This window comes from Oryzias latipes, chromosome 23, assembly GCF_002234675.1.
Source record: "Oryzias latipes chromosome 23, ASM223467v1".
Taxonomy (NCBI): Eukaryota; Metazoa; Chordata; class Actinopteri; order Beloniformes; family Adrianichthyidae; genus Oryzias; species Oryzias latipes.
Genome location: NC_019881.2, coordinates 14,889,557 through 14,908,483, shown reverse-complemented (window position 1 = coordinate 14,908,483; position 18,927 = coordinate 14,889,557). Strand labels below are relative to the sequence as shown.

At 40.2% G+C, this 18,927-nt stretch overlaps 1 protein-coding gene across 2 annotated transcripts in view; it reads left to right on the top strand.

The window, feature by feature from the left end:
- Positions 1 to 18,927, top strand: part of plxna4 (plexin A4) — a 231,814-nt gene that overhangs the window by 194,097 nt on the left and 18,790 nt on the right. For both annotated transcript variants that reach the window (XM_023952327.1, XM_023952326.1), the window contains exons 22-27: positions 686 to 954; positions 6,544 to 6,610; positions 8,514 to 8,660; positions 9,896 to 10,055; positions 15,645 to 15,748; positions 18,769 to 18,868. In XM_023952327.1, coding sequence (XP_023808095.1) covers positions 686 to 954; positions 6,544 to 6,610; positions 8,514 to 8,660; positions 9,896 to 10,055; positions 15,645 to 15,748; positions 18,769 to 18,868 — 847 coding nt within the window. The remainder of the gene's footprint in view (positions 1 to 685; positions 955 to 6,543; positions 6,611 to 8,513; positions 8,661 to 9,895; positions 10,056 to 15,644; positions 15,749 to 18,768; positions 18,869 to 18,927) is intronic.

Sequence of the window (18,927 nt, the reverse complement as noted above, 5' to 3'; positions counted from 1 at the left end):
ATAGTGCAGGGATGATAAGGGCGCAGACGGGGAAAATTCACAGAACTGCACTCACTTTCAACTTTCATTAATATGGAACAAGCGGCGCCATCGAAATAATAAACATTCCCTGAAGGGCTTCTCTGTTTTCCAGCTTTTATTTTCAACCTTGAGCAAAACTTGACTAAAGCTGAAAAGTATTAAAATCTTCTCTCTAAATTTCTCCTCAGTTCCATTTATACATTTTTTCTTTCCCTTTTCCGTGCAAACGTATCCGAAAATATACAATAAGAGTTCATTGCACATAAAATGTAGAAATATCTAGATACATTTTTTGTTGATAATATAATTTTTTATGTTTTAGATAAACTTGTAAACAATTGAATTTTTTTTAGTAAACGTTTTATAATAAATATAATTACTGTTTTTACTATTATTTTCTAAAATATCATAGTAGTAGGTTTAAAGGTTGTCATCTGGACTTGGTTTTTAAAGTTGAAGAGGTTTCACCTCTTATCCAAACGGCTTTGTCAATTGATGGAATCTGCCTGGATGAATGAGAATCTTCATAGACACTTTTCTAAAATATGTTTCAAGATCCATTCCGATTATGTTTTTGGTGTTTTAAACATCTTCTTGTGGCACTTTTCTGATGATGGATCACATATATTAAGATTTCTTTCTCATTTCCCTTGATTTTTACCAGGTGCCAGGCTACCGTCAGGAACAAGTGGAGAAGGGGCTGAAGCTCTTTGGCCAGCTCATTAACAACAAAATCTTCCTGCTGTGTTTTATCCGTACCCTGGAAGCCCAGCGTGGCTTCTCAATGAGGGACCGTGGCAATGTAGCCTCACTGATCATGACAGTGCTGCAGAGCAAGTTGGAATATGCCACTGATGTCCTGAAGCACCTGCTGTCTGACCTCATAGACCGCAACCTTGAGAGCAAAAATCATCCCAAACTGCTGCTTCGCAGGTAATTAGCAGGCTCAAAAACAGTTTAACTTGACTTGCACCGCTCTCTAACAGGTGGCCAGAGTTACAAAGCTGGCACTGGACAGTTAGCTTCGTGAGTGCTGAACACATTCAGCTGCTCTAAACCATGGAGCGGCTTCTTTAACTTAGGGTGTGGGATCAAGATGAAAGGTTTACACTGGTTATATCAGCTCTCATGAAGGACTGCATATGTTGCTCTGTGTTCTCAATCTGTGACATGTTTGGATTAACTCCTGTGACCTTGAATTGCTGGCTCACTGTCAGAAACCACGGGGCGCATTGCCATGCACATCATTAGCAAAATAATTATGATTAATTAGCAGTGAATTCAATTTCAAATGGCTCAAGAGGAAAAAAAATACTGTGAAAAAGTGAGAAAGAGAAACTGTGAAAAGCCCGCACTCTGGCACAATCACAATCCTCCCTCAGATTTGTAGTCAAAGCTTGAATGGCATGCACTTGAACACAGCACTGTTTGTGATTATGCTTCCTGCCTGCAGTGTTTGGTAAATGTGATGATTATGGATACTTGAGTAAACCATATTTTTCGCAACTGTTGTGTATTTGCGTGCATGCATGCACATGCATATCAACATGCTCATAGTTTTAAATGTTTTATTGCTGGGGGGTTGTCAGTCAAGTCTTGACACCATCAGAGGATCTGACCGGCATGTGATAAATTAAGTTGTCCATCTCATTTCAGTTCAAATTCGAATTCTGCCCGTGGCTTAAAACATTCTAACTGCCTACCAATAAAGACAAACACATGAACACAACAGGGATGTGCAGAGAGGGCTGAAATTAATGCTGCTCATTGTACCGTCCATGAAGACAGTCTGCATATTCTGCTCATGAAAGCATGTTTAGACACTTGATGGTGATGCAGAGAAAGATTATTGCCGTCTGGGCAGGAGGCGTGATTAATTGCTGTCAGATCTCAGGAAGTATTGTGCAGCTGCTAAACAATTGTGTAACTGCTGATCCTGGCAGCAGATGCAGCATAAGAGATGGCACACAGGGTAGAGATGGTCAAGGACAATAGAGAGTCTCACCTATTGAGGCATGGAGATAAGATGATGTGCTCTTTGTTTCCCTCTGTATTATGACTCACCAAAACTCTTTTTTGTATTAATATTATTCTTGCAGAGACAGTTGATTTCCTGATTTGAATCAAGGCAGCGCTGTTCAGACACAAGACACACTGAGAGTAGAAAAACTTGTGGAAAACGTCAGTCCATGCAGAATGCACTTTAAAGGAGAGCGCACACGTTGTATCAGGCTCCTAGTTTGATTTCCCAACTGTCACACACGTGATTGCAGCAGCCTCAACTGGGACTGCCCTCATCTCATTTTTCATCCTCAGATTTGCTTGTTAGTCCTTCAACAACCCAGTATGTGGCAGCTTTCCACACTGCATTGTGAACTAGCTTTTTTGTCCTGAAAAGCATCGGAATGTAGCTCCATTACAAAGTTCCCATAAAAGTTTTTTATTTTTCCTCACTTTAAAAACCCATTCCAATTAAAATAGTGTTTTTTTTATATTTTTTGCATGTTCTTTTCTCATGATATAAAGAAAATAAGCTAGAAATAAGCATTTCTAAGAATTTCTTTATGATAATAATAATAATAGATAAGATTTATCTGCGCTTCTTCTTGGTGATCAAAGTGCTTACAAATTGTCCATTATTCATTCACTCCTAATTCATACTTTATGCAAATCATTGTTAATCAGGGGCAGATGAAAAAATGCCTTTTGGAAACAGCTTGTAGCTGTGACATAGAACCTACCACAAGCCCCCTGCTCTGCTCCATTCTGAGCCATTCTGGCTAATAACTACCGTATTTTCCGGACTATAAGTCGCACCGGAGTATAAGTCGCACCAGCCCAAAAATGCATTATAAAGTAGAAAAAAACACAGATAAGTCGCACTGGACTATAAGTCGCATTTTAACTTTCACAACCTTATATGACACAATCATAGCAGACTGTTTATCTAATAATTTCACAGATTTTTTTTTAAAACTTATTTATTTATTCTTTTCATGAAGCATCATTGGCCAAATAATACTCTGTTTTCATCCTGTATTTGTAGAAACAGTTGTCATTTTTATTGCATTTCTGAATCTATGAAATCATTGGAAAATAGAATATTATGTGGTTAGCCTTCAAGATCTTACTGTAAAAAAAGTTTGCTGATTCTCTGAGTCACTTAACATACTCTTAACACTTAACATACCTCATACATCAAATTGACCCAGGAACATCATCTCTGTTCCTCACAAATGAACATAACAGGAGGGTTAACAATGTATTTATTTCAATTTATTTCTAATATAAGTCGCTGCGGAGTATAAGTCGCACCCCTTGCCAAACTATGAAAAAAAGGGCGACTTATAGTCCGGAAAATACGGTAAATGGCGCAATAGCTCCAATGTGGCTCCTCATTTTTGCTGCACCGGTAATGTTAAGGGGGGGTGTGGGGGACTGTAAGCTAGCAGGAGAGAGTGTAAAAAGATGGATGACGGGAAATAGAGGAAGGGTCACTCTACACCAACAGTCCAGCCCACAACTCAGAGGTGACTTTCTAAAAAACTCCTCCCGCTTTGCAGAAACTATGTCCTAGAAAATGACAGATTTTTTTTTTGTTGGCTAAAAACTGGATAATCATAATTACAAAAAAACTGGGAACACTTATAGATCAAAAGATGATCAGTGGGACTTTTATTTGTAGATTTGCTCATTTTGGATGTTTTCCTTTCTGCTCATTCTTGATTTCTCATCTGTTTGTCTTCCCTTTCTCTAACATTGCCACCTTTTTTTCTGTTCCCATTTCTTATAGTTGCTTCCCCTCAATCTATATCCTCTGCTCTTCCTCCTCACCCCTGCCTTCTTGATTGCTAAATCAATGCTTAAAGTGCGTAAGCAGGGTGTCTCTGGCACAGCTTCTGAGCATGGCTACTCGCTGCCTCCTCTTCCAAGTAGTCTGAGTGTGTCTTTTCCTCTCCACACACCAACACACATCTTTCCATCTGTCCCATCTCAACCTGTGCTGAAGCACAACCACCAGGCAAGCTAACTAACGAGAGCCTTCCACAACCATCTGTCGCATTCCTTGCTGCATTCCCCTTCTTTAACTTCTCTCTGAGCCTCATTCCTGTATCTTTCATTTTCCTCCTGATGCAACCCATCCATCTTCCTATCCCACTGGAATAAAAAGTCCCTCTGTAGCTTTAGGTTTTGTTAGGCTGCAACTAAAGCATTAAAGTAGAATTCATGATTCTGTCAAAAGATGAGAAGCTAAAGCTTGAATGCTAGTCACAACATTGCTTTGGCTCCACTGTACATAGGTGAACAGACCCGACTGCATAGTCATAAGGACAATCTCTCTTGATAGAAAATGACTTTTTGCTCAGATGTGAGAAATATGCAGAATAAATTCCCAGGCACATTTATCTGTGAGTGACAGCAGCAGGCCGTCATGGTGAGACTGTGACACACGATGACCTATCTATTTCAGCCATGCACCCGCAGTTGGGGTAAGAAAACAGGAAATGCTTGGATTTCAAGCTGATCTGCTTTGACACGTGACCAAAATCAGTCATCACACAGTTGACACTTGCACAAGAAAAGGACCTTGAGTTGGACCTCACATGAGTATATCACAAAGTTTTTGCAACATTTCAGTTAATTGTTTTCATTTAAGTGAAATAATGCTTGAATGTTTATATTTGTCTCTGGCCAAGCCTTCAATTCTGAAAAATGTTATTTAGATAATATAAGTGGGGGCTTCATTACCATTCAGACATCTGTAATCAAGGCTCTACTTCCTTTCTATTGTTTCCATGGGCCCTCTGACTGCTGGCCAAGTGGGTTAGTCAGAATGAGCCAACAAAACCGCAAATTTTGCTCGAACACAGATCGTGCTGTGTTAAAATATCAGATATCAGTTGAGGTTTGGAGATTGTTGTTTGTAAGTCACCAAGTCAAATTTGAGCACTGGATGTCAGAACAGCTCCATCACCTAGCAATTTTTATTTTTGTGTGCCATGAGTAAGAATGAGCGTAAAACGAAATGGTGGGCCTTTGCCAAGACCTCTTATTACTGCAGGGCTGCCACCTGCTGCCAGACGTACACACACACTCGCACAAAAGAATCGTAGGCGCACGTGATAATTTCTGAATACATACGCAGTGGGATTAATTTGTGCTTTTGCACACGGGCCTTAAATCACTCTCACACTTGTCTGGTCACACAGGCTTATAGAAAAAAAAACATCTATTCAAAGGGAGTAAAGAAAGTCAGTTAAAAATTAAGAAAAGGAAAGGCTCGGCTTAGCCAAGCCATTTATTCTTAACTCTTTTTTTTCTTTTGCCTTTTCACTACTCCCTTCTTCCTTCCTTTCCTGTGCACCTCCTCCTTTCTCCTTGCTCCTTTCATCCCTTTGATAGATGGGCTACATTTGTGGAAATGGAGAGGATTTGGATGTGTGTGATTACAGGATCCAGAGCAAGGAAGCCAGAGGGAGGGAGGGAGAAAGACAGCAAGGACACATGAAAGAAAAGATGAAAAGTGACCTTGTTGACCCTCGGATCTGTGGATGGAGACGGGGTGGGAGAGGCAGGGAAATAAAAGTGTAGGCACAGCAAGAGCCAGGAAGTTAATCCCCTCCAGGTGTTGTGCCAGTGCTGACAGGGGGTACCAGACTAACCCACTGGCAGATCATGCTTCCCCTAATGCCACAGTGTGGAGCCTCTTTAAGAGGCTGTCTGAATGGTGGGGGGAAGGAGGGTTACACGTGGCAACCGAAACACTAGGGACAAAATCTACACACACACACACACACACACACACACAAACAAGTCAATAGACACTAATCCTAAAACATTTATGTCTATGGTAGTTTTTCATTGAGAATATATGTGTGTGTGTGGGGGGGGGGGGGTATTTATTACTACCTACACACTCCTGCTGCTGGCCAGAAAGGTTGCTGTCAAAGAATATCTGATTACACTACTGTAGTTATGCATGCGTATTAGTCATTCACAGGAGATCACTGGCACTATTGACCCCCGGTCGACACACACACACATCGTTTGCCATGCTAGTGAAGCATGGATGCCAGGCGGAGAAGGAGACGGAGATGTATTCATTCACTTTCTATTGTGCACGGATCGGGTTTTGGTCCAGTGAATAGGCAAGGGAGCGCCTCATAATAAGGCCAGTGTTATTACAGAGCTGCCCAGGCCCCTAATGACATCAATCCAGTGGGATCAAATAAAAGCTTTTAATTGCTTTGCCTAATATTAAAATCCCTGCCACCATTGCAGATGAGCTGCCCCCGGCGTGCCTGAGCATAAAAACCAACCAAAAGATTTTCCAAGAGGCCATAATATAGCAAGTGCAATGGCCTCCTCACTTCATTTCAAATGCATTTGTGGAGTGAAAGACTATTCATTAGCAGCTGTCGTCATTTTAAGCAGAATATTTTACAATGACATTAAATATGTATGAAGGTAAGATGAGCCCTGGGATTAAAAGTTCATTTTATTCTTTGTATCCGTTTGCAGGACTGAATCTGTTGCAGAGAAAATGCTGACCAACTGGTTTACCTTCCTCCTATACAAGTTTCTAAAGGTAAAGTCTTGTTTTTAGTTCCTAATTTCATGGAGTAAATAATATTACAATTAACTTGTAATAGGGGTAATACTTCTATGTTTTAATTGTTGAATAGTTTGATGTATTCAACTTTTACAAAAAGAAAAAAAAATGTATATTTTTAAGGCCTGTTCACACCGGGACGAATTTCGCCGGCGATTTAACCGCGTTTAACGCCTCGTGACTAAACAAAGGGCACCAATGAGAGTGTGCACACCGACGCAAAAAACGCCACGCGTCGAAAAAAAAAAACGAACCCGAGGCGTTTTTTTTTTTTGACGCGTCGCGTCGAAATCTACTCGACCAATGAGAATGGCGCTTTTGCTCACGTGTCTGGAGCTTCTGAAGTTACAGTAAAACACAACTTGGGGGCGCTCAAACACAAAACTGCCTTGCTGAGCACACATACCAGCGAAGAAGATAGACGCCAAGTAGCGTCTACACAGCCGCGAAGCAATAATGACGGACATTCTAAAACATCCCCGAACCAAGCACCAGTTGGAGCTACTGGTGCTTGAAATATTCATGTTTTCTTTGTTTGATTCTGACAAGCGTGTAAATACTTGCTCTCTTCTTCTGAGTGAAAAGCGACTTTAAGAAGCGTAAAGTTGCGCAGCGCCACCTTGTGTACAGGAGTATTTCTGTTTTACATTAAGCGCCATCTAATGTCAGGGAATGAAATTGCATGTTCACTCCACTCATCGTCAGCGAAAATCGCCTGGGTGTGAACACAAAAAACGTGGCGAAAAACGCTGGCGAATAACGCCTGGCGAATATTCGTCCCGGTGTGTACGGGCCTTTAGTTTAACTTTAAGTAGTTTTTGACATTTCTTAATGTTTTCATTTATTTTATGTTGTGTTTTTCCTGTTGTCTTTTTTTGCAGAATGTGGTTGTGTGGTGTTTTTTTCATTATCACTATTTTTATTATTTATTTTATTGATAGCACTTTGAGGTGTTCTGTAGCATGAAAACATCAAAAAATAAATTTGAAATTAAATTTAAGTTTCCTTAACCACAGTTTTAAAAATTACCCTTGAGATTCTGACATTAAATTGTCTTTAGGAAGATTAGTAAAAAGAGTGCTATTTCTTGTATTTGAATCTTACCGTGGCCAGAAAAGCTTAATGCACTGCAAATTATTTTAAAAAAAGCAGGTAACACCTGTTATGAAAACATAAAATCAAACTTAATTCAGTACCTTAGTGTATAATGTGCTACAAATATTGGCAAATATTGCAAAAACAATCGTACCACAACTTTAAGAAAACCTGATGTAAAAGTGTAACAGTGGTGCAAACATTAGACTGTAGCATTTGTTTTAAGCAGGTACAAAGACACAGGCATTTTTTTCATTCAAACTTGCTCTCAAAATTAGTTCTGACATTTTATCTCTTTCCCATCAAATACTGAAAGTCACTTTTTTTTTTAATGCTTGCACTGCATTGTCCACTCTATAACAAAAGCTTGCACAGCCATCAAAAATGGATAAAGCTGGCATTATTTATGTGTGAATTTCCTGAACAGTATGATCTAGTTGTGGTCATTCCTCCTGTCCTTACAGGACTGGATAGTCTCACGACACACTGAGACACTCAAAAGAGTCCTGCTCTGCATTTAATATAGCCACAATTTCTTTTCAAAACAGGACAAGTGTAGATATATCTTTCTTGCTGGCAGGGTATAGGCTGCACACAATGTGGGAGCGTCCTGCAGGCAAACAACAAATGACAATGCTGAAGTTTTGAAAACTCTTCTTATTTTGATCAGCACTCAGGGACTCCTCCTTTGTGCCAAACTCTGCTTGAAGTGCGTGCCTTCAATTTGAAAGAGCCATCACGCTGCTCATTCCAAACTTTGTTCTTTCTCCAAATCTTCTTGCAGGAGTGTGCAGGAGAGCCGCTTTTCTCTCTCTTCTGTGCCATCAAGCAGCAGATGGAGAAAGGCCCCATTGACTCCATCACAGGAGAGGCTCGCTACTCGCTCAGTGAGGACAAACTCATCAGACAACAGATTGACTACAAGACACTGGTAAGGGGTTCACCTGCCCTGGGGTACTAGGGCTGAAGGGAGATGCTTAATATGTTTTCAGGGACAAGAGGAGAGGATGGGGTGGTCATGGGTGGTCAGTCATGAGATGTGCAAAGGGAAACAAAGTTGTTGTTGTCACGCTTGACATGTAAGGAAAGGAGCAAAGAAGTGGCAACCTCAGATCCTGTGGAGGCGGGGGCTGTCAAGAAAAAAGGAAGGCTTCAATGCATCTTTGCACAAGCAGAGAAACAAAAGAAATGTCTCCCTGTGCCGTCTTTTGTTTATTACAACAATCTGTTCATTACCCACTGTGGTGGGTTCATTGAAAATCATGTTTTGAATATGTTCTTGTAGCATTTTTCTAACGATGGAAGACATTTATAAATAACATTAATTGCATTTCTGAGTGTTTCTTTATTCAAATTGTTAAGAATCAGGAGCGGATGAAAAAAAAACATTTGAAAAAGACTGTAGCTGTGAGGTAGGTCCAAGTCGGTGTGCCACAAACTCCCTTCTATGTTCCATTCTGATGCATCCACCTGCAGAGGTTTAGACCATTGACATTTTCGGTTTCCTCTTCTTAGCTGACATCAGCCTCAAAACTGTATGACCGGATGGCTCCGATATTGCTCGTCATTTTTGTTGCACCACTAGTGTAAGATTGGGAGGGGCTATAAGATAGTGAGAGAGAGTGTAAACAAAAGGATCATAGGAAATGAAGAAAGGCTGACTACCCAACAACAACTCAGTGGTGGATGAACCACTGCCACTCTCCAGAAATTATGTCCTAGAATATGACTCAGGTTTTTATGATTTTTCCTATAAACATCATAATCATAATTAAAAGACCACTGGGAATGCTTTTAAAATACATCAAAACATGATAAAAGTTGGACTTTAAAGATAGGAAAGTTCAAATATGTATATCATTTTTTGTTTATAAGAATAATTTGTTTTCAGTTATTGTTATATGTGTTCAAGTTTTTTTTAACCTTTTAAGATAGCAGAGAAAAGTAGTACACTTCAAATTTGGGGATTTACATCAATAACATCTTCTTCAGTGTCCATTATGAAGAAAGTATATATTTTAAAACGTTGTGTGATTTCTGGAGTGAATAATCTTTTGCTGCTGCTTTCTCACACTCTTTTGAAAAGCACAGTTATTACAACTCCATCTTTTTTTTTTTATTCCTCCTAAAGCTTGGACATTATTTTTTCCTCTCCCCATTGCACAGGTGGTGAACTGTATACACCCTGAGAACGAAAAAAGCCCAGAGATCCAGGTTAAGGTGCTGAACTGTGACACCATCAGCCAGGTGAAGGAAAAGATACTGGATGCCATTTACAAGAATGTTCCTTATTCACACCGCCTGAAATCATCGGACATGGACTTAGGTAAGAGTATTTTTTAATAGAAATCTATAATTTATAGGAATAAAAAAAGCATTCTAGAGTAGAAGATAAATAATTTTACAACTGTAATGATGATAAAACATGTGAAATAGTATAGTTCTGAAGCTGTTGATGACATGTCCCAGACTTTTTCTCCATTTCAAGTCAAAACCTTGTAGTAGAAATTTTTGTTTATCTCTGACTGGATTTAAAAAGAAAAAAAAGTTTTTATCTATTGACTTTAGAAAGGGCAACTTCCTTCAGCCCCCACTTTTTCTAAAGTACCAACCTTGTTAGAAACCTTTTGGGAATTAACTTCCCGCCTCAGTCGGCTCATATGTCTTTAGATGTTTATATCGATCAGCTCTTCTGTCAATGGGTGTCTGAGTAAGATCAGCTAATTAATCCAAAAGATACCATTGTTATTGTGATTGCTGACTACCACTGTCCACATGCTGTCACTGCACAGAACTTTATGGTTTGACAATGACAAGGATTTTTCCAAGCTTTTTTTTTTTCTTTCTTTTATTTTTTTTTTAGATTTACATAACCAACCTCAGATATTTATACCATCCAATGTGGAAACAGTATGTAAAAAAACAATAGTAAATAATCAGTTTAATGCTTTTGCCTGTTTTATTCTTGATCTGAAAAGATCATGAGATTGAAAAAGTGTAAATGTATATGCATATATAAATATATTAAAGAATGAATCAGATAAAGCTCACACTGGGATAAGAGTATGGAATTTAAAGCCAAATTAACAACTGCATTTGTAGTATTGTATAATTTGCTCTATTCCTGTAATCAGGTCCCTATTAACACTCTGAGCATGTAGATTCTTTTTTTTTAGATTGCTAATGTAATTAAAGATTTGCTGCCTTTTCTTCTGTTAATAGGAGCTGTTTAATTTAAACTGGTTTCTATTTGTTTGCTAAGCTTGCACACATTTTACCTTTTTAGAGAGCTGTCCTCTGTATACAAGTTGTAGATCTTGTGATTTTTTTTTTTGTGCACACTCTCACACATTAACCATCTGACTGCTGTGCCTTATGGTGATAATGAGAGTAAAGCATTATGCCTTTAATAAAATCAACCAAGAAGTGCTGTTATCCATGCAATTGCTTTTAATTTTGCTGTGCAAATGAGTTCTTCACAGAAATGGGTGATGATGGGGCGTCAGAGTAAAGCCATATGTGTGGTGGCACATGTTTACTAGTTGGATTACAGCTGTGGCATTGTGTTTCCTTTAGGCGAATACCTCCGTATTTCTATCCAAACCTTTCCTTTTCTCTGTTTAAAAAGCGAGCTAACACCCATTTCTCTGTTGTGTTTAGACTGATTAGAAACAACCAGGTTTGGAAATGAGGGCTGATTTCAATTTGCTCCATTTTTACCTCAAGTTTTTTCTCTTTATTTATTCCTTCCAGCCCTTCTATTTGCTCTGCGTCTCTTTGTTTACTGAGGCTTGACTAGAGACCAGTTTTCATTTGCATCTTTATAGGAAGATGTACTGTATAGACAAAAGCAGCAGGAGGATCTCTTTTTTCTCTCTGTCACATGTTCAGATCTCAACACAATTCTGGAGGATCCTCCAAAGACAGGCCTCATCATGCACCACTGTGATTGCTGCTTTGTTTTCCTGTTTGTGATCAGAATAGGAGATGACTGCATCTGACACAAGTGGGAAGCTCAACATGGAGCACACACCCAAAACATATTCATAAAACCTATGATGTCTGAGTCTGAATAGAGGAATCATCTGCCTGTGTATTGGTTTTTCAAGATAGTGTTAATGGTAATGTTGCAAGTGGGATGGGGGATTTTTCTTTTTCATCAAAGCTGCTGTTTGTTTTGCTGGTGGTGCACAGATGTGGAAACCTGCTGTTACCATATTGCACATATAATTTTGGTTGGGGAAAAAAAGTATGCAATGAAAAGGTCATTTTCTCATAGGTATAGGAATGCCACAATCTAAAGTTTGTTTTTTTATGCTTCTAAAGAAAACATTAAAGTCAGACAAACAAGGTTTTGCAATGTTGAAGTTGGTTTGTCAAGAGAGTGTAGTATTTTCTAAAAGCGTGATGCAGGTGCAGAAGAAAGTGTAAAATCCCTGAGCATGCCAGTATTAGCTTACCTATTGAAAAGTTCCATTCTTAAAACTGGAAGAGGAGAAAGGTGCAACTTGTTTCACATTTTCGTTCTTCATCTGTTCTTTGTTTTAAAGTGATTTTAACACCAACTTTTATTTTATTTTTAGCACAAACATAAAATGACTGTTCTTTTGGAAGACAAGAAATCTCTCTCTATATATATATATTTTTTATTTTTAATGGTACCTGTACAGGGTGTGTAGGTGACCTGCACAAAATATCAAGGTCATTGTCCACTCAGTGAGCTTGTAGAGTGAAAGTGTCTATGCAGGTTATTTTCTATGGACAGGCTTCAGGCGACAGTGAAAAAAGGTGAGACTCAGGTGTGTTGTACGGGTTTTTCCCTTTTTTTGCTCTGCTCAAGGAGCCCTAACAATCTGTTCAAGTGATAAATGTGTGCCTCATTCACGCTCCTTGTGCGCTAGCTTGACTGTTCGAAATTATTGACGTAGTCATCTAAGGCATAGTTTGTGTGGGCGTCCTATAGGCACTTGCATATCACCTTCACACCCTGTGCACGTAGGATTTATATGTGGTCAGTGACGAGCTTGTACATGCACCTTACTAAAAATTACAAAGGGGCATAAGGGTGCCGTAATCGTAGGTCATACATGTGTGCAACTCACCATATCTTTACAAAAAATTTTTTTTTTTTTTTTTTTTGTTTTTTTTTTAACTTGTCCTGTCCAACAGCTAGGCAAACAGATGAGAGCTGAGGGCCTCTTGTGTTGGACATATTTTATTTTAACAAGAGGGGTTATTCATCTTCAGACAAACCAAAGGTATGTCTGAATAAACCCCTTTTGTAATTGAGGCCAAAATTTATTAATTTCAATCATGTTTGAAAATCTTTGGTGTTGGACCGGACGGAAAAGGAAAGAGGGGAAGAAGAGAGAGGGACGTTAGAGAGAAGGGGGGGGTAGGAGGGTGATAATAGGAGGGGAAGGGGGGTAAGACCATGAAGCAGCATAGAGCAGACAGGTTTACTGGTTGTTTATCGTTACGGTACGGTTCAAATGTATAGTACAAAAAGGGCGGGGCCTGTTCACACACACTCAAATATTATCAACACACCTGCTAGCCGCAAAAATGTCCACATGTCAACATGCACACAAAACAGATAGTGTTCACGAACGCATACCTATGCCTTTAAACCAACTAGTGTGAAATCTTTCATTCATTCAATCATGCAAACTATTAGTGCAAAGGTGAGCCAACACCTGTGCTCAGGTGAGTGTTTATGTTCTTCTAAAATGGATGGTGGAATGTGAAAAGAAGGAGGAGGAGCGCCCAGCCACCCCCACACCCATACCCCCGCCGCAGCAGCAGCGGCAGCCGGAATTCCCCCAACGCCACACGGGAACAGGCAGGGAACAACCGCCCCCCGGGCGACCAAGACCGCCACCCAGGCCAGGGCCAGCCGGACCGCCGCGAGGCCCCCAGAGCCAGAGAGCAGGGAGGCGCAGAGGGAAAGAGAGCGCCGCCCCAGCCCAGCCAGGAAAGCAGCCCCCCGCCGCGCCGGAAGAGCCCAACGCAGGGCCCCACCGGAGAGGGACGCCCACAGCCCCAGACGAGCACCCCACCACCACCCAGGAGTTCCGGGCATCCCCCCGCCCCGACCCCAGGTACGAGCCAGGACCCCCCAAGGGAGACCCGCTCCGCACTCCAGGCAGCCACCCACCCGGCCCACGGTTGGTCCAGGTAGGAGCCGCCCCCGCCCAGGAGGGGGGAACCCCGGGGAAAAAAGGGCGGCCCACAAGGGATGTTATAAATATGGCCCGACCAGGCTCGGCCATGTTGGAAGTTTGGCGGGGCCCAGCGCCCAGGGGCAAGGACCAGGACCCACCCCCCAGGGACACGAACACCCCCGGCTCAGGTGTAATATGAACCCCCCCACCGTGCGGAGAGAGCACCGCCGGGCCCAGGGAGCCGGCACCCAAGGGACACGGCCGCCATCGCCAAGGGGCCCGCACCCCCCACCAGGGAAGGGGTAGGGGACAGATGGACCCAGGTCCCACCTTCCTTGTAAAATGTGTGTGCGTGTATGGGTGTTTACAAAAACCCATCTTTACAAAAATTTCACGATTCACTTCTTACATGCACGACAATAGTACATTCCATTTTCAGTTTTTCCCTTAAGGTGACGAGCCTCTGCAAGACACACCTGTACTCCCCTTAAGATGCAGCCACTCCTGTCTACAACCCTCCATTGGGTCCGTACAATCCAAAAACCTGCAGCATCTGTTCAGATTGCCCCCCGCCCCACCCTCGCCCCCTTACGAGTTGATAAAACTAAGGCTTAAGTTACTAATTTCATGTTCATTTGAGAGAAAAGTCTTCTTTGAGTAATGGTAATGTTTGAGTAGGAGAAGCAAATAATTGGTGAAGTAAGATTTTTCATAACTTAATGATAATGTGGGGGCGGCCGTGGTGCAGCGGTAGGGTCGTTGCAGGTTTGATTCCCGCCTTGCACGCCCATGAGTCAAAGTGTCCTTGCGCAATACACTGAACCCCACCTTGCCTCTGGTGGTAGGCGGGCGCCTGTGTTTGGCAGCGGAGCGGCCACCAGTGTGTGAATGTGTGTGTGTCTGGGTGAATGGGTCGGTGACTGTAAAAAGCGCTTTGTCCTTGTAGGTAGAAAAGCGCTGTACAAGTATACACCATTGACCATTTACGCCATAATAATATTGAATATGACGTGACTAAAGTTGCATTCCGACGTAGGTACAACAAAACCTTGTTGTTCTTTTTCTCATTGCAGTCAAAGCTTTATTAATTATTTGCTAAATATTTTTGCCTTTTTTTTACTTATTTTGTGGGGCTCAATCCCCTAGTAACAGCAGCTACAATAAGCTTAGAATCAGATGCCCCAACTGTCATGTTGAAGGTGAGGCAACATGGACTTTCAGCATTCAGAGCCTCCACATATATGTTCATCTGTAGACACAAAAGCTAAATCCTATCTCAAGCTATCTTCAAAAGTGCTTTAATTAGGAATTATAATTCTTTTTGGCTGTTCAGATTCTGACTGGTGACTGTCCCTAAAGGTAAAAAGCACAACTATTAGAACTTTAAATCTATCTACGCTGCTAGTACCCATTCATCTTCTCTTTTGGCCTAAGTATTGATTGCAACTGCAAACACACCCAGTAGGATTTGGATTTAGCTGCCTCAGTTGTTTTGGCTACAAAGCAAAATGATTCCCAAAAGCAGAAGTCTAACTTGAAAACATCTACACAATCAGAAATTCTTTGTCCCAAAGGTTTACTAGTCCACCACATATAGCAGTGTTTTGAGATATCTTGACAGATTCTCAGAGAAAGGATTATATCCAAATCCCCCCACTAGACGAAACAAACAAGAAGACAAAGTCAAAATTGTCCAATACCATGGTTGATTACTTTATTTCTTCCCCCTCTTTCTTTCTTTTCATTTGCAGAGTGGCGTCAAAGTCGAGGACAGCGGATGATCCTGCAGGACGAAGACATCACCACTAAGATTGAAGCTGACTGGAAGAGGCTGAACATTCTTTGCCATTATCAGGTAAGCAATTAATGACCCACAAAAGGACAGAACACAATTGCAACACAATTGATATGGTCATTTATTTAAAAGTGAAACAACATAAGTTCAAATGTTAATTTATATGGGTTTATCAGTAAAAAGACAGAGCTGTTCAATTAAGATTTTTGAGATACGATTGCAGAGTTTCTTTCAATTATTACAGCAAACATAAAGTGATCAAATGAAAATCTGACCAAAAATAACTACACATTTTTGAAAGAAAAGCAGAAATCAGCAGAAATCCTTTCATTTGGGATTTTCAATTGAAATGGAATTACAGTATTCACCCCGTATTAGCTGGGGTTAGGGTCCATAGACCCGCAAATCCTCAGAATCCATGAATACGGACAACCACTGAATGTCCGTCACCAATCTTTATTAATCAAAAAACTTTTCGAAAACATTTCTGATGTTTTGTAAAACATTTATGAAAGAAAATTGGAATATTTCTCAATATTATTATTTTTTTTTCCCAGAGCAATAGACTGGCTGGATGTGGCATACTTTATAATACACATCAGGAGTGCCACTATGTCTCTATGTACCTTAAAACCTGGAGCCCGTGCTTCCTTCATCATTAGTTAAGTGCATGCTGGCATTTTCTTCAATAAGAGGCCAGTTTCATCCATCATTTATTTATCCGGATCATAATTATTCTCCGCGATTATCTTCCTCAGCGTATCAGGATATTTTACGGCCTCTTCTGAGTCAGCTGATGCAGGGGCACAAACTTCGGTTGGTAGCAATTCAGGAACCGGTGGAAATAGAAACATTTCTTAGTGGGCGGCAAGGAAGCCGACGGGCCGGCATGCTCTTTATCTCCGCTCCCCTCCTCATCCCACAGCACCTCATTTGGAGACAAAAGTCTCATACAGGTGTCTTTAGCTGAGTTTTTGTGATGAACCGGAGGAGTGACGTGACTGAAGACAAAATCTGCCAATCTGTGAAACCGCAAATATTGGAACGCAAACAAAAACACTGTATTGAACAAAACTGAAAATAAGCATTTTGATCAATTGAGACACATTAGTGACCAGACATAACAGATATATGTTTTTTGAACTGTTGGAATAAATATTACTTTGACCTGCTGAAATTACTGAAATATTGAATACCGTAATGATGAAGTAATAAAGTAAAACACATTGCCAGGTGTTGTATGCCATTTGAGTCCCTCACCAGCCCAAAAGAACAAGCCTGGGTGGGAAGACGGCCCTGCTCTGCCAATATGCTGTTAATATTAACAGCAGCTAAGCAAGTAGTGACTGTCTCCTCTGAGTGCAGTTTCTGTGGTGCCTAAATTAAATGTCAGCAGCAGCGAGTGTCAACAGGCTGGGAGTATGAGCCGTGGGTGGAATGAATTAGGGAGCTGATTTGAATCGGAGATAAGATAATGAAGACAGAAGTTAATTCTTTTTTTTTCAGGCTGGAGAAAAAGGACACATTATTCTTGATAGACCATGAGAAATAAAAAATGGTTGTAGGCTAAACAAAGAGCAAGAAAATGTGGGGATGTGACAAACTAATCCCAGCTTCAGCCTCCAAGAGCAACTGCTATTCCACACTGGTCAAATTTGCCCCAGTGGCTATTATTTTTCACAAAAAAGTCACATCTTTTCTAGGGTAAAAGCAATAAATTATTTCAAATTTTATTCAAATGAACTGAGAAGGTTTGTCAATTTCACAAATAAGGGGGTTAAGTTTGTTCCCGAAGCACAGATCAACTGTCAAAGCTGGAAATCAAAAGGATTCCATGTATTTTACATGTGAAATGAAAGCCAACAAATGTGTTTTTTATTTTTACTAATATATTATTTTTGCCACATGACATTAAAGTATCTGACATTCTCTTAACCATCCAAGAAAAGTGTATGCTGTGTATTGGTATAAAACACGACTACAAAAGGCTATTGTTTTACTACCATGAGAAAATAAATGAGAAATTAAATATTAGAAATTATCAACATCATAAATGTAGCTAAAATCAACAAGTTCAGTGTTTAGTGGAATAATTATTAGAAATTTAGGATTTTTTTTTTTTTGTTTTTTTGGATAACTACTTAATTGAAATGTTTATCAAATGGCAAAAGAATTTTACATATAATCACTGGCCTAATAAAAAAATCAAATGCTTAAGACATTTTGTCCTCTTTTCTAATGGCACTTTTTTTTCTGTCTTTTGTCTCCAAACTCCTATTTCCTCAAATGTCACCCCCCTGTTACATTTCATGAAATCCCATTGCTATATATCCAGCTCACATATAAGAGCAGCGATCGGGAAAAGTCCTTGAGGGGGTTTTGGAGAGTTGTTTAGCCCCCCTACAAAGGAATATCTAAATTTGCCCTGAGGGCCTTCTGCTTACAATGATATAAACATATTATGCATAAGGAGCAGACTGAGAGATGAGATGAAATAATGACACAATCTTAGTAATGCCTCGGGTCACATGCAAGCACATATTTGAAGACTCAATCCTTCTGGTCCCGTGCACCCTCAAAAGATGAAGATCACTTCAATTAACCCTGCAGCATAGCCTAATTATGCAAACTCGAGGTTTCCTGGATGTGTGCTATTTTACTGTGGGAAAAAGGGTACTGGATGGACCTATTGTTTCATTTTTTATTTCTCTGACATATATAAATACTAGAAAATCATTTGTTACTTCACTTATAGATACTTACTTCTAAGGACCTTATATGTGCACTAAATAAAAAAAGCCCAAGAGAAAAAGTATATTAGACAGAGATTTAGGGGCATACCCTCTCAAATTGTCCTGCTCAGTTATCCCTAGCTCCTTTTCATGTAGTTATTTTCATGTAAAAGCTTAGCAGAGCAGAGCAAACATGGGTTATAGAATATTGTGTTTGCAAAACCAAAACCATAATATAATAATTGTATATCTTGTCTGTCTGTATTGGAAATCTGCACAAACCTAAAACTAAGAAGAGTTTTGTTTTTTTTGGAATGCTGATATATGTTACTTATGGTTGTTTTTCAGGTACCTGATAATGCAGTGATGGCTCTAGTACCCAAGCAAGTTACAGCATACAACTCAGTAAACAACTCCACTGTGTCACGGACCTCTGCAAGTAAATACGGTAAGACTTTTTGCTCACAGCCACACACTGAACTTAAAGTCTACTATAAATAACCCCCA